Below are 16,858 nucleotides of genomic sequence, written 5' to 3' on the forward strand. Positions count from 1 at the left end.
CTCTCAGATGGTGGTCCTAATCTTAACTACAAGGTCATGGCGGACGCCATGACTACACACTCGGGAGCTCTCAGCCTAACACATGCAGTTACTCACACACCGCCGCAAACAACCGTGGGTAGAAACTCGTCAACAAAGCCACCCTGTTAAGCACAAGGGCACGGTGGTGCGATGATCTGTCGTTTCCTGTTGTAGGTTTGGCCTTAACAGGCTTTTCCATCTGCCAATGGACTAAGCTGCTTTCTGGTAATCCTGGTCAGATGGAGATGACGGTGAGTTTGTGTGTATGCAGTATGTGCGTCCCCGTCTCTGACGGCCAGCGGTGTGGGCCAGGGAGGGAGGGGAGAGAGAGAGAGAGAGAGAGAGAGAGAGAGAGAGAGAGAGAGAGAGAGAGAGAGAGAGAGAGAGAGAGAGAGAGAGAGAGAGAGAGAGAGAGAGAGAGAGAGAGACGTTGTCGAGGGGATAGTAACATGGAGATAAAACGAGTGCCTCTGACAGATCTTGAGAGGGAGGGAGAGAACAGGGAAATACAGATAACCGAGTAAATCAAGGAGTACTAGCATGAAGGAGTTCTCGATAAAAGGTTAAGTGAAAGACAGCATGAAGGCAGTGGTGAGACGCATCCCTTCCTGTAAACTGGAGGACATGTAAAGCCCTCCGGATACTCCACAAGACCATAAAAACACTATTATAAACACTACTGGTAAGGGCAGCTCTCACCATTAAAGATGAGCAGGATTACACACAGCCCCTTGTGGGAGAGAGGAGGGAAAAACCTTTTAAAACATCGCCACAGACACGCACACACACAGTTTACTAGTCCCATTTCCTCTCCAGAGCACTTAAGACCATCCGTTCTGAGGAGGCCCAGCTGTGCACAACAGCACAGGAGTTGGAGCTGAAAAAAGACCAGAGCTAAAAGACATAAAGGACAGATCCTAACCAGCAAATCTGGGGATGTCCGTGCATGACCTCCATATTCTGCTCCACCAGCTTAACCGTCAACATGACTGCGGCGTGAACTCACGTTTGCAGCGGCCTCAGCCAGTACCGGTGTGAGAAGATGGCAGCACGAACTTACGTTTGGGGCGGCCTCACCCGGTGCTGTCCATGACCGTCTTTGTCTGCATCTGGGTTTGTGTCTTGGTCTGATGGCTGGGAGAGCTGGCGATGGATCGGCTGGGGGAGTTTGGTCTGCTGTGTACTGTGGGCCCGGGGACTGCGGCCTGTCTGGAGCTGTGCCCGAAGAGGAAACACCGAGGGCGGTCTGAACGGACGTGGAAGCGAGGGCAGGCTACGCTAACTGCTAGCCCATGCGGACCGGCAGTTCCGATAACACCGAGGGCGGTCTGGCGGCGGCCTCGCCTGGCATTGACTGTGTTTTTAGTGTCGTGGTGTGAAGTGCGGGGAGGTGTGTTGAAGGTGTCTGGCCGGGAGAGCTGGCGTTGGATCGGCTGGGGGAGCCTGGTCTGCTGCGTCTGGCCTGTCTGGAGCTGCGCCCGAGGAGGAAACACCAAGGGCGGTCTGACAGGACGTGGAAGCGAGGGCAGGCTACGCTAACTGCTAGCCCATGCATACCGGCAGTTCTGACAGTCATCCTGGCTGGCGTTCGCTGTCTTGGCCCGTGAAAAATAATTATTTTGGATATGTTAGATATATGTGTTTTTGTAGGGGTTTTTCTGTAGTTTGGATATATGTGTTCTTGTAGGATTGGGATATGTTTTTGTCTTTGTGTTGCACGGCTGTGGGCTGGGGGAAACGATATTTCAAATGACAAATACATGTTGCTGATCCCTGAATATGGCACATAAGTAAGCACGTGCTTTAGCCGGTGGGTGGAGTACCTGCAAACAGGGACTCCATAGTTTACATGAGCCACACACACCGCCCACTCTGATCCAGATAACTACTAAACCTGCCCGAGCTGACGTCATCTCATGGGTGAGCCTTCCTTCTGTATTAAGGGTTATTAAGTGTGTGGCTACGATCTATCACGTCTTAGTGACATCAAATTTCCACTCGCGGGTGATCTGATTAGTCCATGACTTAATATCCAACGTGGATGCTTTACCGTCATACGCAGTGGCAAATGGTTTAAGGTCTTAAACTTGCCATGTGGTCCTATACATAGCCACTAAGACAGACTGCTGTCGCAGACGCCTATTGTAAGACATAAATAGGCTACTGACAAACAGGAGACACTAATATCAGTCAGCATGGGATAAAGCCAATGCGCGACACACACATCCAGCTTGGTACTGGTCGTCTATTAATACCTTGTAATAGGCTGATGTGTAATCGTTTTGAGTGAGGGGTGAGTCATGTTTGATACCAGATAAGCTTTATGGAGCTCATTAACACACTTTCCAGCTGTCCCACTGACGTGCTGATGACACACCGACACACCTTTGGCTTGTGTGAGTGACACACGGTGCTCCCCTCTCCGCTGTCACAAACAAGGCGCTGGCAGCAGTTCAGTTTTTCCTGCAGCGTGAACGGGACCTGACAAGAAACTATGCTGTCTATTCAGATAAGACATATTTTGGCTGACAGCTTCTTTTTAATGTCTTTCTCACTGCAGACTGTTTTTATTTTTGACTACCACACCCCCACCACCTGTTCTATCTCACCAGATGCGGCGCAAGTTTTTCGCACGATGAGATTACATATAAAGTCAGGCGATGCGAATGGCGCGAATACGTGAATTTCTAGTCATTCACATATTCGTCTATCCATCCATCCATTAGCTGAACCGCTTATCCTGCTCTCAGGGTCGCGGGGATGCTGCCAGGCCATCACAGGGCTGACACACACACACACACACACACACACATACACACACACACATTCATACCTAGGGACAATTTAGTACGGCCAATTCACCTGACCTACATGTCTTTGAGTCACCCGACCTACATGTCTTTGGACTGTGGGAGGAAACCGGAGCCCCCGGAGGAAACCCACGCAGACACAGGGAGAACATGCAAACTCCACACAGAGGATGACCCGGGACGACCCCCAAGGTTTGGACTACCCGGGGCTCGAACCCAGGACCTTCTTGCTGTGAGGCGACCGCGCAAACCACTGCACCACCGCGCCGCCCTCGCATATTCGTGCGAGCTGAAAATAGTGTGTTCGAACACGTGACCAAAAATCACCAAAAATCTATTGTCGGCCATGTTGGAGGACAAGAACGCTGAGGCCGAACTGCACTTTAGCTGCAAAATCGTCGTCGTCATAATCAGACATGCCTTCATTTTGTTTAATTTACAAGCATGGTGATAACAGTGATAAATGTAAACACTTATCGTTTTGTCGTGTTCCAAAAATCATTAGGCACCAAGGAGAACAAGCCAAAGAACCATCAACTGCGCGACGTAGGCTATGGCTTGCTGCTATCAGTTGCGATGGCCTCACCGAAGAGATTTTGAAAAATGATCGTGGTTGCGGTGAGCACTTTCTGAGTGGAGCAGCTGCACGGCTGGGGGGTAGATGCAATCCTGACTGGGTAGCTTCTTTTCAAGTGGTTCTGGCATTGCTTGGCAACCTTTCGTAGCCCAAACAGCCAAGATGGAAATATGTACCATGCTGATAAAACTGATTGTGACATTGCAAGAATTTCTCATCGATGTTGGGCATTTTTCCACAAATACAAATCTTTTCTAAGTTCACTGCCTTTGCTGCATAACTTTCATTTGTGGATTTTCGTTTGGTTGTCCTTTTCTTTGGCTTAAATTCAGGAAGTTCTCTGCAGTACCATGTCTTTGGGAACTTTCTGTATAAAAAGGCAAGAGAGGTGAAACTTTGAAACAGGGCAAGATTTGTTTTTACAAGAAATCATTTCTTCTGGTGTATTTTGCTTGCAACAACAACATCCATCTACGTCTCTGTTCCCCTGTATTTTCAGACTTTGTTTCCTTGTGTACCATCTTCCAAGTATTTCCAGTAAAACAGATCCTCAAAAATAAGGATAACTTTGGAAAACACTCATCCCAAAGATTGTGATCTGGTATGATTCCCTCATGAACCAAACCTGTCATGTTTTCTTGGAAGGCACAGACAACAAAGTCACAATATGAACGACTGACTGGATGAAGTTGCTGCTGAACCTGACAATAATAGCTGTGGTTCCTTTTCAGTAGGTATTTTGAGCTAACCTTTTCCAAACATGAAGATTTCTGTTGAATGTATGATTCAAAATCTATGCCCTCAATACAAAAAGGGCATTTCACCTCCCCACATCCCTCACCGCAACAGTCACAGGAATAAAGGAGGTCTGCTGTTGCATGGTGAAACGGGTAGCTTCTGTTGATAAACGTGCCACATTTTGAAACCTTGAAATTCTTATGCAGAGGTTTCATCAACTTTTCATATTCAGAAATAGCAAGATCCTCGTGGTCACATCCATGCCTTCTAGCTGCTGTGCTGAATTTAAAAACATCTGGGTAGCTTATAGTCTTGATGAGCAACTGAGATGGCCGCGCTGGGTCAGTATGAAAAGCTGCGTAACACTTCGATGCACCAACCCTCCCAGCTCTGTGTTTACAAAAACCACTTCCCTTTTGACTGTGAAATTGTTTCCCTTCCCACAATTTTCACCTCCTGGTCTGTGATGTTCAGCTCTACTTTGTGGCACTCCTTGAGAAGCTCGTTGTACTCCAGAGTAGTAAACTTTTCATCAAAAAGTTCTCCGAGTGATTTTACATTTCTCGATTTTGACAGAAACGACTCTGAATAAGGTGAAATGCCTGAAAGACAGATGGCCTTTACCTTCAGAGAGCTGTAAAACTCTTCCGAGTTCAGCTTTACTTGGCTCTTTAGTTTCTGTTGCCTTCTTAGAGCTCTTCTCTGTAGCTGCAGCTTCAAATGATGTTCATTGTCTTTAATGAGTACTCCTTATCTTCCTTCAGTTTTTTCAGATTTAAAAGGAATGGCATTTACCTCTGCATAATCAACATGCTTGACATATGAAGGCAAAAGCCATGCACATTTCACTTGAGTGCATGATAGTTTGCCATTAAGTCGTAGCCACACTTCTACATAAAACAAGACCCTTGCTATGTGTGAGCAACATTCGCCCAATCCGGCCATACAACCAGTACAGTGGGCAGAAAGAACTACCCCATCTTCAGTTGTTATGATCCACCGCTGAACAAGTGGATCATTCATCTGTTGAGAATGCCTAAGTTTCGCAACCAAAACATATGTCTTGTTTACGATACAACCAAGAACGCTATTAGTAAATCCAGAAACCATGTGATTGTAGGTTTGAAGGCTTCCAAATGCTTTTAACTGATTTTTTTTGTGTGTAAAAGCTTGCGTCCAAAACAAGATATGAAAGAATGCACATGATTCAATTGGTGGTAGACATTCTGGACTGAACTTTTCAGCAGGAATGAGCAGTGGCTCTATTCCAGTCTTTTTTATCTTCTCTTGGTAGCGACTTTTCACATCTCCTTCAAGTTTATCTGCATGTGCCGATAGCATTGGTTTTGTGTTTACATCGTCACTCGCCATTTTCAATTATGTAAGTCCCCCAACATGGCCGCGGCCTTGTATTGAAAACATGTGTGACATCACGCGAACATACACTATATTCAACGTATACACACTATATTCAGCTTGAGCGAGAAAGTCGCGTGACGCTGTGCAGCGAAAGCCTATCAGCATTGAGATTCTCCTGACGTCACTGATGTCCTGTTGAGTCAGAAAATGGAGGACAAGCTGACTGTTGCGGGTTCGCGTACTCGCGCGAGTAACATGAATAAAAACAAATGATCCCGCGATCAAACTCGTGCATGTAAAGCCATGTGAATTTCGCTTCGCGCTGGACATGCCTGCCTGATGCATTGATTTGAACAGTTTTCTCTCATCGCTCATATGGCCACTCAAAACTAATGAGGTTTTAGGCTGCCTCATTCTTCTCTTTCAGGTTTACATACATTTGGGGTGCATGAAAGGGTATTCAAAAAAAAACTTTTTTGTTTACTCCCCACAGGGACAAATGAGGTATCCATCTATCTGCCTCCATTTTCAAGGTATTCAACGCAAAACGTTGATGTTCTATTAGGAGCAGTTTGTAACCAGTGTAACTACAGAATAAGCTTGAACTCCTCCAGATCTCCTGGAATGACCGTACAACGTTAAGGAAAACCCAGTAAAAAAGGACTGAAGCAATAAACAGAAGGGATCTAGTTATTTAAGCAGGAAAGGAGATATGGCATAGTAAGCAGGTATTAGAAGGCAACATTTAATACGCATTTTTCTTCTTCTTCTTTCGGCTTGCTCCGTTTCCCAGGGGTCGCCACAGTGGGTTTGATAGTTTTCATTGGTACCCTGTGAGGGCACAGCACCGATGGAGGTCTTGTCAATCCGTATAATGATTTGGCAAAATTTTATGTTGGATGCCCCTGACACAACCACTAATATTATTTTATTAAAGAACTGTAATACAGAAATTGATACCCCCCCCCTATTTTCTCCCCAATTGTACTTGGCCAATTACCCTATTTTCCGAGCCGTCCCGGTCTCTGCTCCACCCCCTCTGCTGATCCGGGGAGGGCTGCAGACTACCACATGCCTCCTCCGATACATGTGGAATCACCAGCCGCTTCTTTTCACCTGACAGTGAGGAGTTTTGCCAGGGGGACGTAGCGCGTGGGAGGACCACGCTAATCCCCCCAGTTCCCCCCCTCCCCCCTGAACAGGCACCCCGACCAACCAGAGGAGACGCTAGCGCAGCAACCAGGACACATCCCCACATCCGGCTTCCCACCCACAAACACGGCCAATTGTGTCTGTAGGGATGCCCGACAAAGCCAGAGGTAACACGGGCATTCAAACCAGCGATCCCCATGTTGGTAGGCAACGGAATAGACCGCCATTTCACCTGGATACCCCCAGATAGCAACTTCTCATAAGTGGTTACCATTATACCATCCAGTCACATCATCTGATATGTTTAATTCACAAGGTCCTTCCATAGAACTCTTGTCATTGGCCAGAACTTGAATGGCTAAACCTGACCCCAGAGAGCACAATTCTGATCCCCTTTGTGTAGTGACTGGCGGCAACCCATCAACATAAAAAAAAAAAACAGCGATAAATTTTTCCTTTCTTCTCATGTCGACTGGCCCAAGCCAACTGTGCTTGGTTCAGCGCACCGGCTATCATACCACATTGTTTTGGCAATGAATGTTGCCAAAGCTGCAGTCTTGCCACAGCTGACCTCTCTGGGCTGCAGACGAACAAGAAAGCAGCACACTTGCACCTGCACTGTGAGTACTTTGCAACCATCCCAAATGTTACACTTGCCTCAAACTGAAATGTAATCAAAAGCAGGATGTCGTCATGTAGCGTGGCCTCTAACTCATTTTGAAACGTGAACATTGGAAGACATCTTGCACTTACAGGTCTTCAGGGTTTTTCCTGCATAGAGAATTACGAGGCGGCCGCCTCCGTCAAATTCCTTCTCGCCTCCAACTCTCAACGGGGGTCTTAAAGAAAAATACTATTTTCTAATGAGCGTTGCACTGGGTGGATGTCATTTTTAACTGCAAGTGCGGCATTACGCCTCCGCCGATGTGGTGGCGCTGTATTGTAATCAGCACAGCGCACCTGGAAAGGTGCTGCCAAAACTGGCAAAGCGGAAGAAAGAGCTGCAATTTTCCAGAAGTTTCCAGTTGTGAAAAGTTTAAATTTAAGAAAAGGCTTTTATGTTGCATTTATGTTCAACTACACTGCAAGAGGGCCCATGTGAACTTTAAACGAAAACAACAGCTTATGTTATATTTGATTTAATTTTTAAACAACTTTGCTGTTAAGTGTGTAAATTAACACATTAGCATTTATTTTGTATTTAGTTTAATGTCGAACAGGGCACCTTCATTTTATTTTTTAAACACATTTTTTTAACGTGATAATTGTCATTTTCTTCAATCATAACATTATTAGAACTGCTAAAATACGTTGCTTGTAAAGGGAAAAGTGTTTGCTTGAGCCAGCTGAAGGCAAGTTACACATGCACGTGTGTGTGCATGACCAGGACGGTACCACCTCCGCCTTGATTTGAGCCAGGCAACACCCTGGTCTTGGAAAAACAAAATAAAAACAAAACTAAACTTCAAGCTTTTTGATGACATGCAGACACACTGTAGGGGGCAGTATGAAGAAACGAGCTTTCAGCGGCGGTGAAAGATGGGAAGCCATTCTGTGGTTCTGGTGTGTATTCATTAGATGGGCTTTATTGTGTTAAAGGATGTGACATGAAACAATGACTCAGGGCAAACTGGAGCCAAAGGGAAAAGTGCAGCTCCTAAATGTGTATAAGATACTCGTTTCTATGGGCAAAACTGTAACTGGAAACAAGATGTTATTATATTTAATATATATCTATTCCTTGATTTTTTTAAATAACTATCATGAACAGAAGTTTTATAGTAGTAAGTTGAGTGTTGGTTAATAACGAAGACATTAAAAAAGTTAATTTACCATTTTTTTTCATTTTTACATATTTCTATTTTAAGTATAAACGCAGATACATAGGGCTAACCTAAATTGAATGTATTTATTATGTATTTCATTCCTAAATTTATTACAAATTTATAAATTCCTAAATTTATTGTAAATTTATTATAAATATTTACTAAACTTGTAAATGTGTAAATTCCTAAATTTATTATAAATATTAACTAAACTTATTATACACTTATAAATTCCTAAATGTATTATAACTATTTACTAAACTTACTATACATTTATAAATTCCTAAATGTATTGTAATTTTATTATAAATATTTACTAAACTTATTATACATTTAAAAATTCCTAAATTTATTGTAAATTTATTATAAATATTTACTAAACTTATACATTTATAAATTCCTAAATTTATTATGTATTTCGATGCAAAAACCTAGAAAAAAAACAAACTATAAAAGCAAAACCTTAAATGGGAAGGGTAGGAAGCAGGTATGCTTTGTTAGTATTAAAAAAAAGAAAAAGAAAAGCCAGCGGTCCCAGAAAACCCTGGGGAGTGCTCCTGTCCCTGGGGGACGACACTAAAGGTCACTTGACGCCTTATGACCCCAAACCCTCCCTCCCACCGACTAAACCAGACACTCCCCTCTCCCTTTGTCTGCCCTCTTCTCACACACTCCCTCCATCTTTGCCTCCCTCTGTCCATCCGTCCTCCTTGTCCTCATGTTTCCCAGGGCCCAGATGTTCATCAGCTGGACTGATGGAGAGCCGAGACACTCACACACTCCCACACATTCTCACACACATATTGTCACACACATTGTTATAAGGTCGGTCCTAGTCTCCCCCCCCCCCCTAACACACACACACACACTGACAGATTCTCTCTTACACACAGTTGCTTATAGTTTTCCAACCTGTCTGATTTTTCCCCTCTGCCTTTGAGCGATAAATTCTCTGCTGATGTGGAAACGCTAAAATTTATGACACCGTTTGCAACAGACAGAAGATAAAAATAAGCAAAATCCACGTTTAAGTGTCAGGGACAGAGTTATGCAAGACTCTAGCACTCAAGTTATACAACAAACACAGACACTCTTGGGCACATCATTTTCTTTTTTTGGGATTTCCCCCCCCCCTTTATCTCCCCAGTTGCACCTGACCAATCACCCCACTCTTCCGAGCCGTCCCGGTCACTGCGTGAGGAGTGAGGAGTTTCACCAGGGGGATGTAGCACGTGGGAGGATCACGCTATTCCCCCCCGAACAAGTGCCCCGACCGACCAGAGGAGATGCTAGTGCAGTGACCAGGACACATACCCATATCCAGCTTTCCGCCCCCCCCCACAGACACAGCCAATTTTGTCTGTAGGGACGCCCGACCAAGCCGACGGTAACATGGGGACTTGAACCGGCGATCCCCATGTTGGTAGGCAACGGAATAGACCGCTACACTAACTGGACACATCATTTCTAATATACATAGGATACACACACACACACACACACACACAAACACACACACACACACACTGCAAACAAAATACACAAACCTGCATGCACTCACACACATATACACATCGGCTATAGAGGAAAACCAGTCCACATGGAGACACTAGGTGATGTACATAATCTCTGACAAGGACCGTCTGACTTCACCTCCATCATCATCATCATCATCATCATCATCATCATCATCATCAGGTCGACTATCCTCGGACTTCACCTCCAATAACAGATAATCTCTACATTCCACAACTCTGACCTTTCCCCAAAGCTGAGCCGGAAGACCAGAGCAGATAGAACTAGCACCATCACTCCGGTGAGGTTCTCACTCCCACTGGAGTGAGAACCCAGACAACACACAAGTTTGAGTTGGGCTCCTACCTAGTTCAGTTTTTAATCATGTGCATCATCATCATATTTTGCAATTTTTTTTAACCACGGCTGTCTTAACTGCCAACCCATCCATCCATCCATTATCCAAGCCGCTTATCCGAAGTCGGGTCCCGGGGATGCTGGGGCCTATCTCAGCAGTCACTGGGTGGCAGGCGGGGAGACACCCTGGACAGGCCGCCAGTCCATCACAGGGCCGACACACACACATTCACACCTAGGGACAAATTAGTACGGCCGAGTCACCTGACCTGCATGTCTTTTGACTGTGGGAGGAAACCAGAGCCCCCGGAGGAAACCCACGCAGACACGGAGAGAACATGCAAACTCCACACAGAGGACGACCCGGGACGACCCCTAAGCTTGGACAACCCCGGGGCTCGAACCCAGAACCTTCTTGCTGTGAGGCAACCGTGCTAACCACTGTGCCGCCCAAGCGAGACAATTAAATTAAAACTTTATGAATCTTTCTCTGGACTTCGGTGTACATTTTACCGTCGCAAAACCAACAATGGCTCAAACGGACTACCAACCAGCAAACTGATCTCCGTGTGCATCACTTCCTGCACAGCCCACATTCAGCACAAGATACGGACTTCACCTCGGCAGAGAAAATACTAGACCAGTAGCTACAATGTTTTTAAAAAGGGGGAAATAAAACAGTTTTTGTGCTCGTCTTTTTCGTTTGTCTCGTGTCTGTCTTGAGTGGGAGAAATGATAATAAGCTGTGCTGTGCTGATGACCTGTTGGTTGTCCTGCCTGATTACGTGAAGCTCGTCACATTTTCACAAGACGCATTTCTACTCCAAGAACACGGTTCCATGCACGGAGCAGACAGATATCTCCTTCAAATATCTTTTAATGCCTCTGCCTTCACGGTAAGGCTGGAGAAAGCCGCTGAGTACAAGATGTGTCCCATTTAACCACTCGGGAGTCAACTGTACCTCAATAAATAACCTCAGTGAACCCTCCGGGATCAGTTTACATGGAAACTCACAAATGATTTCATGCAAATGACTTTTAAGTGTTCGACAAAAACTGAATTTGTGTAGCAGAGGCGTCTGGCCAGTACGGGGCGCTGCCCCTTCAAACATCCAAGAGATGAAAATCTACTTTTTAAATATAATTTAGTTGTATAATGCAAATAATGATGAAGTAAAAGTGTTTTCAGTCTGTGAGCGCCTGTCAGCAGCATTAAATATTGGTTCACATGGTGTTTGGTTGATTTCTGTCTGAATACATATACTTCCTGTCTGAACACATATACTTCCTGTCTGAATACATATACTTACTGTCTGAATACATATACTTCCTGTCTGAATACATATACTTCCTGGGTGAGGGGCGCTGGCCAAACCGTACCTTATGTAAGCCCTCAAACTTGTGGCGAGCAGGTGACCCGAGGCTGCTGTCTGATTGGTTTCTCCAGGTTTTCCATGGGCCCAGACACTCCCACTTTTATTGGCAGTGAATTGGTTTTGTTTTAATGTTTGTTGGTCTAATGTGATTGGACAATTCTCGTGACTGTCAATCATGTTCACACCCACCACCACGCCTCGTCTCGACTGTCAATCGTCCACCGTCTACCAACCCTGATAAAGTCTATGGGCTCCATTGCCCTTCTTAATAACTCTGTGACTGTGTGGACATTAAAGCAGCTGTCAGGTGGGCTGCACTATGGTACATTACGCCCCCCCCCCAAAAAAAAGTTTTTTTTAAGCACCAGCCGCCACTGTTGTGTAGACAATTCACAATGCAAGCCTATGGATCAGCCAAGATGAAGAAGAGGCTAACGGGAGGTTTTTCTTTAAATCCATGGTCACAGCTCCCTCTATGGGCTAAACCTGGTATAAAAAAAAAGTAGTCCCAAGAACTCTCCACTGTGCTTTATCCACTCTTTTGTTTTTTTACAGACCTCCTTTTTAACATCTGGTCTCTTGCTTTCTCCAAAACAAATCAATGTTTTCCATCAATTTCTCCCTCCCCACCTCGCTCCAACGGCTTCATTGGCTTTTCCCCAGAGATGCTATGTGAGCAACCCCCCCCCCCCACTTCTCCACCCTTCAAACTCTTTGTCTCGCTCTCAGAATCCTCCGCTGGAATGAGGGCAGACATTCTTCAATGCATCCTAAGTTACGATCGTCAATATTGACCTCTGCCGAGTGTGTGAGAGAAAGGGACACTCGGGGTGTGTGTGTGTGTGTGTGTACTTAAGTCAGATGCTTTCACAGCCTGCCAGCCTTGTGTTTGAGTGTGTGTTTGCGTGTTTATGGATGTGCATGTTTTCCCTCTCTCTCTCTCTCTCTCTCTCTCTCTCTCTCTCTCTCTCTCTCTCTCTCTCTCTCTCTCTCTCTCTCTCTCTCTCTCTCTCTCTCTCTCTCTCTCTCTCTCTCTCTCTCTCTCTCTCTCTCTCTCTCTCTCTCTCTCTCTCTCTCTCTCTCTCTCTCTCTCTCTCAGGCGTTGGCCTGATTTCTCGCACCACAGTGTGATCAATCTTCGCCAGTTTGCTGACTCGTTTCTTTGTGTCTGTGCCTCCCCTCCTTCCATCCCTCCCTCTTTCCCCCTCCCCTGTGTCCACTGCCCATGTCTGTGGTGCTGTCTGAGTCTGGGAGACAGTCTACACACACACACACAAACCCTTCAGAAATGTTGAATGTCTGAGGATGCTGACTTGGCCCTCTGCTATTGTGCCCCCTCCCCCCCGCTCCCACCCCTCCCCTCCCAACTTTGTCTGTTCCAAATCCCCCCTCTGTCCCCATTGTGAATGTGCTCCCAGATCAGCAGGGCCCTCTGTTGGGCACTGGGGGTGTGTAGGGGTGGTGATGGTGGTGGTAAGTGGGGTGGGGGGGCACCAACCCTCTACTCCACCTCGCAGCTCTAAACTCCCTGCTCCAAATGTAGTGGCGAACGCATGGTAGCAGCAAGTCTGCAGTCTGGTAACGGGAGTGCAGCGCCCCCAAAAACGCTGGAAATAACCAAACAGCAAACAAATCCCAGCCGTGCTCTAATTTAGCCTAGAATAACCAGAGACGTGCATCCTTCCTGTGCACGCTGCGGACTGGGGGAGAGAGCGCACAACAAGTGAGGCGACGGACAGAACAAACACAACAATAAGGAAAAGGGAAAAGCACCAACAGCGGAGAGAGAGGGAGAGCGAGAGTGAGGAGAAAAGGGGCGCCATTGTGTTGCTAATGCAGACCAGGCCCGGGTGATCTAACGGAGGTTGCCGTGGAAACCAACAATGGGTGTCAGAGGGGGCCCCCGGACCACTGAAACACAACAGGAAAGGGGAGAAGGAGGGAGAACATGGGAACAAGGGGACCGGCTGAAGGGAGGGAACGCAGGAAAAAATGTCCATCTCAGGGTGTCATCCGACATCGGATTTGACCGAATTCGTGTCTTTCCACTTCCACCCGTTGCAGTTTGGGTTGGGGTTTTTTTTTAAGTATGCTCTTTAAAACGTAAACAAAACAACAACAAGCAGAAGCAATATCTTTAAACAGAACAGGTACCCAACATGCTTCAGAACAAGTCACTCGGTTCAGAAGCGGGAGGAAACGCATCATCAGAATGCAAGCGGCTTCTCTTGGAGCGAGGGGGCCGAGGCCAGCGAGACACACACAGACGGGGGGGGGGGGGGGTCGTCGGTGGGGGTGGTAGAATTGAGATGGCGCCGTAGCTGGGAGGAAAGTTGTGGTAAAGAAGAGTTAAAGAGAGGATTAAAAGGGAGAACATGGGGGAGGGGATGGGTGATGGAACGGAGGACGATTAAGGGTGTACTCACACTAGGCACAGCTGCCTCGTACTGTGCCCGAGCACGATTGTCCCCCCACCCCCACCCCCACCCCACCTGCTGGCCTGCGCTGAAATTGCGCTTAATGTTTCGGGCCCGACCACGCTTGCTTCATCATGGTGCAACTTTTGGTGTTGAAGAAAAGCACTCTCGCATCGCACAACGGAGTTCATGACTTTATGTACCTTGTGGCTTATTTGGAGTCGTTTTGAGCACAGTGACACATGACCCTCTCACATGACCCCCCCCCCCCCACATGACCCTCCCACACGCCTTATAGATTTATCAATTATGCAACCAGGGTTCTCACTCTTTCAAGGAAATCATTTTCCAGGATTTTTCAAGGACATATTCAGCGACTTACATACATATTTGCTGTTGCTCACAGGTCACCTAAGAGTGATGCTGTACATGTAAAAACACGAACATGCTAACAACAGGCTAACAACGCACAAAATGTGTTGCTGTCGCATAAACATCGTCGTAATCAAAGCCTTGTTTTGCCTTCCAAACACGGGTGGCGCTGCAGCTGTGAGCTCAGGAAAACATTTCGTAATTTTCCAGGATGTCATGACTATTTCCAGGACATTTTATAAGTTTTTGAACTTTCCAGGTGTTTTCCATGACTGGAAAACTAGTCCAAAGATTTCCAGGTTTTCCAGGAGGCGTGGGAACCCTGTGCAGCGCAGCAATTTTTAGTAAGTCATGCTGCGCGCAGAAGAAGATTTTAACGCAGACAGCTGACGAGGGAGGAATTTGCAGCCTTACTCGCTGACTCCACTTCACGTTCACCAGTAAGGTGGAGCTATTAACCCAAATGTTCTAGAATGAATTGAAACGTTCACTACAAGGCTCAGCGTTTTCGGTTTTTATTTTTCAAAGCCATCCAGCATGCCGAATTTCGCCAAAAGAGGATGCTGTTACATAACCTCACACGAACAGGAACAACTTTTGGATCTGTGGAAACGTAAAATCCGGGTGAAAATCAGTTTAAGCCGATCTGCTTCTTTTAAAAAATCTGGGTATTTTTCGGTAAAAATCGGTAAAAACCCAAGACGCTGAGCCTTGACCATATAACAGCAGTAACAGAAGACGTTAGTTGTAATTACGACAGGAGTGCACACATAAGTAGAAGCCCTCACATTAATGGGATTAGGCTACTGTAATCTATTGTTTTTTTCCTCCCTTTTGCTCCCCAGTTGTAACCGGCCAATTACCCCACTCTTCCAAGCCGCCCTGGTTGCTGCTCCAACCCCTCTGCCGATTCGGGAAGGGCTGCAGACTACCACATGCCTCCTCCCATACATGTGGTCGCCAGCCGCATCTTTTCACCTGAGAGTGAGGCGTTTCACTAGGGGGATGTGGGAGGACCACGTCACCCCCCCCCCCAAACAGGCGCCCCAACCAACCAGAGGAGGCGCTAGTGCAGTGACCAGGACACACACCCACATCCAGCTTCCCAGCTGCAGACGCGGCCAACTGTGTCTGTAGAGACGCCCGCCCAAGCCGGAGGTAACACGGGGATTCGAACCGGAGATCCCTGTTTTGGCAGGCAACGGAATAGACCGCTACGCTACCCGGACGCCCCCAGATCTTCACTTTATAGCCACCTTGGCAGCTGCAACCTACAGTGTGGATCAGGCTGCATATTTTTGTCCAAACCCAACCCAAGCCCAAGAGCATAGTAACCGAGCTCGAGCCAAACCCGACAGGCATTCTGTTTTTTGTGTCCGACCCGGACCTGAGCCCGATGCAGCTAATGTCAGCTGAGGCACTGAAATCTCTCCATACCGTCAATTTCCCTACCTAGTTTTCGGTAGTTTTAAATTCCCCCAATGACAAATTTTGTTTAACGTCCTCCATCTTTAGCTAGGCTACATTTTCCACCTTAAATAGCCTATGTGTTGCATTCAGCGTTGTAACGTAAACCCCAGCATTGTCTTTTCACCAAAAACAACTTGAGGCCGACATGACCGAACCCGACCCGGACATCATTGCTAAATTCTTGTCTGAACACAGCCCGACCTGTCGGGTCCCAATGGGCTCAGGTCAGTTTATCCACACTCTACTTCACACCCCTTCTACTGTCATCTACCATCTTGTACATCCTTCTTCCTACCCCTAATCTTGACTAATGCACCTACTTTTAACAGAGATGGTTAGGGCTGTGTATTGGCCAGAATCTGGTGATACAATACGTGTCACGATACAGGGGTTGCCATTCAATATATCACGATATATTGTGATACTGTAAGAAAGGTGATATATTGTGATACTGTAAGAAAGGTGATATGTTGTGATACTGTAAGAAAGGTGATATATTGTGATACTGTAAGAAAGGTGATATATTGTGGTACTGTAAGAAAGGTGATATATTGTGATACTGTAAGAAAGGCGATATATTGTGATACTGTAAGAAAGGTGATATATTGTGATACTGTAAGAAAGGTGATATATTGTGGTACTGTAAGAAAGGTGATATATTGTGGTACTGTAAGAAAGGTGATATATTGTGATACTGTAAGAAAGGTGATATATTGTGGTACTGTAAGAAAGGTGATATATTGTGATACTGTAAGAAAGGCGATATATTGTGATACTGTAAGAAAGGCGATATATTGTGATACTGTAAGAAAGGTGATATATTGTGGTTTCATAGGCCTGTGTTCTTTGTGCTTATGCTACTTCCTGT

General features: G+C 46.1%; 1 protein-coding gene across 1 annotated transcript in view; it reads right to left on the reverse strand.

The window, feature by feature from the left end:
- Positions 1–16,858, reverse strand: part of LOC130112361 (E3 ubiquitin-protein ligase DTX4-like) — a 62,157-nt gene that overhangs the window by 11,778 nt on the left and 33,521 nt on the right. Inside the window, exon 4 of the mRNA XM_056279696.1 lies at positions 10,243–10,317. Within this exon, the coding sequence (XP_056135671.1) occupies positions 10,243–10,317 (75 nt within the window). The remainder of the gene's footprint in view (positions 1–10,242; positions 10,318–16,858) is intronic.

The sequence above is a fragment of the Lampris incognitus genome, chromosome 5, assembly GCF_029633865.1.
Source record: "Lampris incognitus isolate fLamInc1 chromosome 5, fLamInc1.hap2, whole genome shotgun sequence".
In the NCBI taxonomy this organism is placed as follows: Eukaryota; Metazoa; Chordata; class Actinopteri; order Lampriformes; family Lampridae; genus Lampris; species Lampris incognitus.